Source organism: Canis aureus, chromosome 1 (assembly GCF_053574225.1).
Source record: "Canis aureus isolate CA01 chromosome 1, VMU_Caureus_v.1.0, whole genome shotgun sequence".
Classification (NCBI taxonomy): domain Eukaryota; kingdom Metazoa; phylum Chordata; class Mammalia; order Carnivora; family Canidae; genus Canis; species Canis aureus.
In genome coordinates, this window is record NC_135611.1 from 17,657,866 (window position 1) to 17,663,865 (window position 6,000).

Genomic DNA, 6,000 nt, shown 5'->3' on the forward strand with positions numbered 1-6,000 from the left:
AAGGGATGAAATAATCCCCAAATTAAGATCAGTCCCACTTCTAGGGCTCTCCTCTGTCCACAGCACCATAACCTTGGGTCTGTTTGTTCTTACCATTCCTGAATGCTATTTTATCCTCTAAAAAATGTTGGAAATTAAAAAAAAAAAAAAAAAAAAAGAGGGTAGCCCGGATGGCTCAGAGGTTTAGCGCTGCCTTCAGCCCAGGGCATGATCTTAGAGACCTGGGATCGAGACCCACATCAGGCTCCTTGCATGAAGCCTCTCTCTCTCTCTCATGAATAAATAAAATCTTAAAAAAAAAAAAAAAAAAAAAGGGAAGTTAAAAAAAGAAAAAAAAAATCACGCTTCCCAAATCTCCCCAATTCACTGCCTAGATTTTTGCTTAAATATTTCCACTTCCTTAAAAGGATATAACCTGAACAGTAACTTCAAATAATAAAGCGACCCCGTATTTTGGCAGTCAGAAACTCAGACAAATTAGAATCAATAATACGTTGTTTACGCAATTCAGATTTCAACAAAGATCTTCGGTACGACTTTCCAAAACTGTGATTCTGTTATTGTTTGGCATGGTATTGAACCTGAAGACAAATGTAAAAATTAAACTGCCAAATGTTTCTGAAGAGATTAAAAATAATTGCTGTAGGAAATAAAGGATATTTTACCACTGGCAGTTTTTTGTTTCCACTTTTGGCTAATTCCGATTAGTTCTGGGTTATAAAGCATGTCATCCCGTTAGTGAGTGGTCTATTATCATAATCATCTCTCGTGTGTCTTCAGATAAGGCTCCCTGCAATCTCGTACTGGGGAAGTCTTCACTGCAGCTGACAAGGCCAGAGCTCTCTCATGAGCTGCGAAGAGCTCAATGTGTCTTCATTCAGACTTCTAATTCTTGCATACTTACCATATGACCCGGCCATGCCCCTACCTCGAAATATTTAGGGAAGAGACATAAAAACTTCCGTTCAGACAAAAGCCTATATGCAAATGTTTACAGCAGCTTTATTCTAACGCAACCCAAACCTGGAAACAACCCACAGATCCTGGGGAGCGGATAAACAAACTGTGGTATGTCCATATAGCGGTCTACAACTTGACAATGGAAAAGCAGCACGTACAAATAGACACGACATCATGGATGAGTCTCAAATACTCTGCTAAGTGAAAGAAGCTGTTTGCATGGCATTCTGGAGAAGACCAAATACGGGGCCAGAACAGATCGGTGGTCGCCAGGGGTTGGGGTGGGAAGTATCTGACGACCGATGTACGGCAGGAAGTCGTGGGGTTGATGGAACCATTCCCCGTGGACCGTGGTGGTGGATACGCACAGCATTACGCTTGTGTCCAAACCCATAAAACTATATACCACAGAGGAAACTTTACCGTAAGTCCGTTTTAAAGTTTAAAAAGTTAATTATTTAACCATGACTTGGTTAAAGATCATCCCTCGAAGAGAATGAACACACAGGTGTAGGTTTCCTTAATGTTTACCGTGGATGTGGTTACTGTACCGATTAGGAAGGGATGTTGGGGGACTGAGGAGGGAGCCACCCCAAATCTTTTCCATATACTTTCGGTTTCCCTCGCACTGGCATCTGTCCTGCGGTCCCACATCAGGGCGACCTCTTCTCCAGCCGTGGACAGCTAGATGGAGCTCAGCAAGGACAGGAGGAAGGTTACTCAAACCCAACAGAAGACAGACCCAAGAAAGCATTTCAAGGGAAGAGCTGAAGGGGCACAGGAGCGACAATTCTCTACCTCATCCTCTTCAAAGGTACAGGCAGGAAATACCATCGACATGTTGGCTGCCTCCCTCCTAAACCCTTCCTTAGAGAGGTCAAGGTGGGTGGGGCGGGGAATCTCTTTAGGAGAAAAGAAGTAGGGGGGTGAGGGGGGAAACAAGCCTCCCCTCCAGGACCAGGCAGGAGGCCCAAGAGTCCTAAAAGCCCCGGCTCTAAGGTTTCTCAACACGGAAAAAAATAATTCTAAGTAAGCAAGGGATGAAAACAAAGGTTCAACACCCAGTGACACTCTTTCCAGAGTATCCTCCTCAGCCAAACCCACACATTCCTCCTGCAGAGGGGATGGCGGGTCTGTCATTCCTGGAGACAGCCGCAGGCGCTCTCTGGCTGGCTCCAGGTGTGGCGAGTCTGCATGGCGACGGTGACAGCAAGGGCACAGGCCCGGCCCCTAGTGTGGGTGCCACCCTGTTTCTCTCCTGGCTCTTCCAGGAAGCAGAATGCTGTTGCTCATTCTCCACACTCACTTCCCATTCCCATTCCCAAGCCCAGAAAACTGTCGGTTTGTCTCCCCCGCCCAGAGACCTGGGCCTGCTACATTGTTATACCTCAGCAGGAGATCGCCACCTGAGACAAACCTCGGCCCACAGATGAGCTCCTTGATTGCAGCCCTGGAGAACCAGCTCTCCAAGCTTAAACAGCACTTGCAGCTGGAAAGACTGGCCGAAATGCAAAACAAATGCGATTTTCCAGGAGCCTTGGGGGGGGCGGGGGGGGAGTAACAAAGCTAAAAACCACAGAGAGAGCAAACCAGAACATTCTGTGACATGCAATGCCTTACAAAGAGGGCTCTTGAAACATGCTACCAAGAAACATTCATTGCAAGGGGTTAGCTGTCAGAGTTAAAAATCACTGACTTTCTAAAGACAGGAGTGAAGGACTAAATTATAAAACAGCTTATTGTATTAAGCTAATTAAGGTTTATCATATTAGCCATCTGAGTTTTAGTTGGCACCAGAAAAGCAGGAGCAGCATATCATGCAACGTGGATTGCGATCTGCTATGCAAGCAGATTTCTACCACACTCAGACACAGAACCTCTGGCAGTCGAAAATGATGTAGAATTGAAAACCAATTTTAGCACAGTGATTTGTAAAGAATTTTGTTCCATCGTGTGAGCTATTTACTGGTATATCGGGCCGAGATTACATTTATCTTTATTAAATACTACACAAAGTATTCTGAGCTAACCATGCACTCGTTTCCCTTTTGCCAGTTTTATCTCACACTGGATGCTCTGCAATCCCATGAAGAAAAAAAAAAAATCCGTAACAATAAAAACCCTTGCATACTTGACACCCTTCACTGCAGACACTCTGCCCACCAACTGCCAGCACACAACTTAACATATTCTAAGATCCTCGGCATCTCTGAAAAGGCTCTACTCTGCGCACATCAGAAGAGGAACAACATACCCTCTTCAAAGTAGGGGACAAATGTATTTTCAATCCTGTCCTCTATGGGCTCCTCTTGACTGTCCTTCTACCAAACCAGGACAACAGAACTAGTTCTCTCTGTTGTTGAGATCCTACTGGATAGGATTCTGGAGCTGCTGGCTTCCTGTTTGGGGAAGTTGCAGCTCTTTTCACGAGGAACCCCAAGGCAAAATGTTCAGTGTTCCCCCTGTAAGCGCTCACAGCCTTTGTTCTTCACTTTGTTAGACTCATTACTGCTTTCTTCTCTCTGCTCCTCGAAAACCTCTGGCTTTGGGGGTACACAGAAAACGCCAGCTCGAATCTAACTGCAAGCTCTTAAGGCATCAGACATTTTCCACCATCTCCTGCTACAAAGCTCTGAGTTAACAGGCATCTTTTCACAGATGAAGCCAGACTAGCCGGTTTCCTCCTGGTACTGCATTAGCATTCCACATTAAAATGTATGCCACAAATAATCCAATGGCAAACTCACCGTCAACAGCCCCCAAAATCAATAAAAGCCATTCCACCACTTGACTCGGAGTGAAAAACCTTTCAGGTTAACACAGAGCGCAAGGTAAAAAGGAAGGTGATGAATGAACAAAAGGCAGATCTACCTTCAGACGCCTCAAATCCTAAAAAAAAGGAGGCTAGGCTGCCTCGATTTGGCCAAGTCCTTCCTTTTTTTTTTTCCTTTTTTTTTTTTTTTTTTTTTGTCATCATCGGGATAATGCTACATGTGTGCTGCCTCAGTCTTATGCAAAACAAGTGCATTCTCCACAAGGCCCTGGTGCCTACTATTCTCTAAACTTGCCTCTTTCCAGGCCTGCCTCTTCTAAAGGACCAGCCACATGCGAGTTAATGGAGTCATTCTGATTTTTGTCTTGATAGCAACACCATCATAAAGTCACTCTAATCCCATTAAATGTGGATAACATTAAGAGTATTTTCTTCTCCACTCTGAACCCAAAAACCATCTCCAGGGTACCAAGCCACTACTGTCTGCCTGTCTCTGCATGGATCTTCAAATAAACACTTAAATTCATGCTCAAAATATCATCTCTCACCTTGTGAACCTTGACCTTTTGGAAAGACTTTGGCCCAATGTTCAGTTACTGTCACACGGTTGCATTCTCTGCAAATATGAAAGGGTTAAAAGCAGCCCCAGTCAACAGGCCTACAAGGAAAAAAAAGACAGCATGTATGCCTTACAGCATCACTGGAACGCATTTATGCTCATTTCCTAGAACAATATTGTTACCTTTTGGCCTTCATAATAGTCAGAAGTATCCCCAACACCCTTTAGTAGCTTCTAAAAGGAAAAGCACAAAACAGAACATCCCCTGCAAGAGAAAAAAATTTAAAAAAAAAAAAAGCATGCAAAGTAGCATTCTCCAGCAACAAACAAACTACCATCACAAACCCATCAGTTCATTTTGGTTTTGTTTTGTTAAAAACACAGAGAAAGAGAGAGAGAGAGAGACAGAGAGAGAGACTGCATAAACCAAGTGTCCCCACCCTAGCAAGGCACATTTTTTCTTTAATAAGGGTCATAAATCTCAGCTCCTTGTCCATCCCTTAAGCAAAAGAAAAAGGCAGGAAAAGCCCAAGTAATCTCAGACCTTGCAAACCTGCACCTTTTTTTCCATCTTCTCTACACAGAATCTTTTAAGGGCTCCATTAGTCACGTACCAGTGCTGTGTGGTGTCTAAGTGTGCATTCACATACTGTGTTGGGATGGTACCTTCCTGCAAGCTCCTCTGCTTTTGGCTGCCATGAAGGGAGGAAGCTGCTATCCCACTGTAGTAGCTCAGTGACTGCATTGTGTTCAGGAGCTGATCTGCCTCAAACCAGTTTCAGCCGGTTCTGGTCACCCTACATAAAAAAGCTATGGCAACCCTCGCTGAGTTGCCAACAAGTCCCTGAAAATCATCAGCACGGAGGGGATCTCGCTGGGGGTTGCTTTTTCCCTTTTAGGTCTTCGTGAGGAGGGGCAGGTCATCGTGTGTCCCCCCACACACACACACACCCTCCCCCTGCGCACAAGCACACAGCCCTGGAAAGGCTCACCTCACCAGCACCCCAGAGCCCCTGAGGGCCCATCCCCCCCCCGGCCCCTCCACCCCAAAAGCCCACCGCAGACACTGTTTCCCCCTCCTTCTCCTTCCCCCACTTACCTCCCACAACCTGGCTCCCATCTTTGTGTACGTGTGTGTCAGTGTGTGTTCTCTGTGTTGGTGGCTGACAAAGAGCCCCCAAGAAAGCAAGCTTATGTGTGTCTCCTCACACTGGATGCGTCGGCTGCAGGAGCGGCCTCGGCCTCCTAGCAGAGTGGTGCTGGCTTGTTGACCAGGCTCCTCTCTGCCTGTCACCCCCACCCCACCCAGCCCCCTCCTCCCGTCCCTCTCTCTCTCCCAGCCCTGTCACCACCACCACCACCACCACCACCGGCAGCAGCAGCAGCCCCCCCAAGTCTCCTCCTCCTCCTCCTCCAACCTTCTCTTCTTTCAAGCACCTGGGGGTGGGGGGGAGGTGAAAGAGGAGGGGGGAGTCCAAACCCCTTCACCTCGGGGTAGTGAGGGCGGGGTGCCTGGAGGTGGGGCGCACGAGGAGGGCCCCCCCGCCCCAGCCCATGCACCCGCGCGAGTCAAGGGGCAGGAGGCAGAGGGCCTCGGAGGGCTGGCAGGAGCCCTGGGGGCAGAGCGGGCGCCCACGTGGCCCCCTCGGGGCAGCTGCGGGGCCTAGCGAGCCCGCTCGACCTCGGGGCCCCCACGGAGGCCGGCGGG

The 6,000-nt window shown here is 47.6% G+C and overlaps 1 protein-coding gene across 7 annotated transcripts in view; it reads right to left on the reverse strand.

The window, feature by feature from the left end:
* The window catches only part of ZNF532 (zinc finger protein 532), a 106,212-nt gene extending 100,895 nt beyond the window's left edge, over positions 1-5,317 (reverse strand). For 3 of the 7 annotated variants that reach the window (XM_077891586.1, XM_077891560.1, XM_077891597.1), the window contains exon 1: positions 4,282-4,349. Coding sequence is in view for 2 of the 7 variants with exons in the window: in XM_077891614.1 (XP_077747740.1) it covers positions 4,282-4,349; positions 4,476-4,489 (82 nt within the window). In the remaining 5 variants the exon portion in view is untranslated. Of the gene's footprint in view, positions 1-4,281; positions 4,392-4,475 lie in introns of those variants that run through there. The other 4 variants (XM_077891569.1, XM_077891579.1, XM_077891614.1 and 1 more) reach the window with 3 other exon arrangements.
* Between the last annotated feature and the right edge of the window lie 683 nt (positions 5,318-6,000).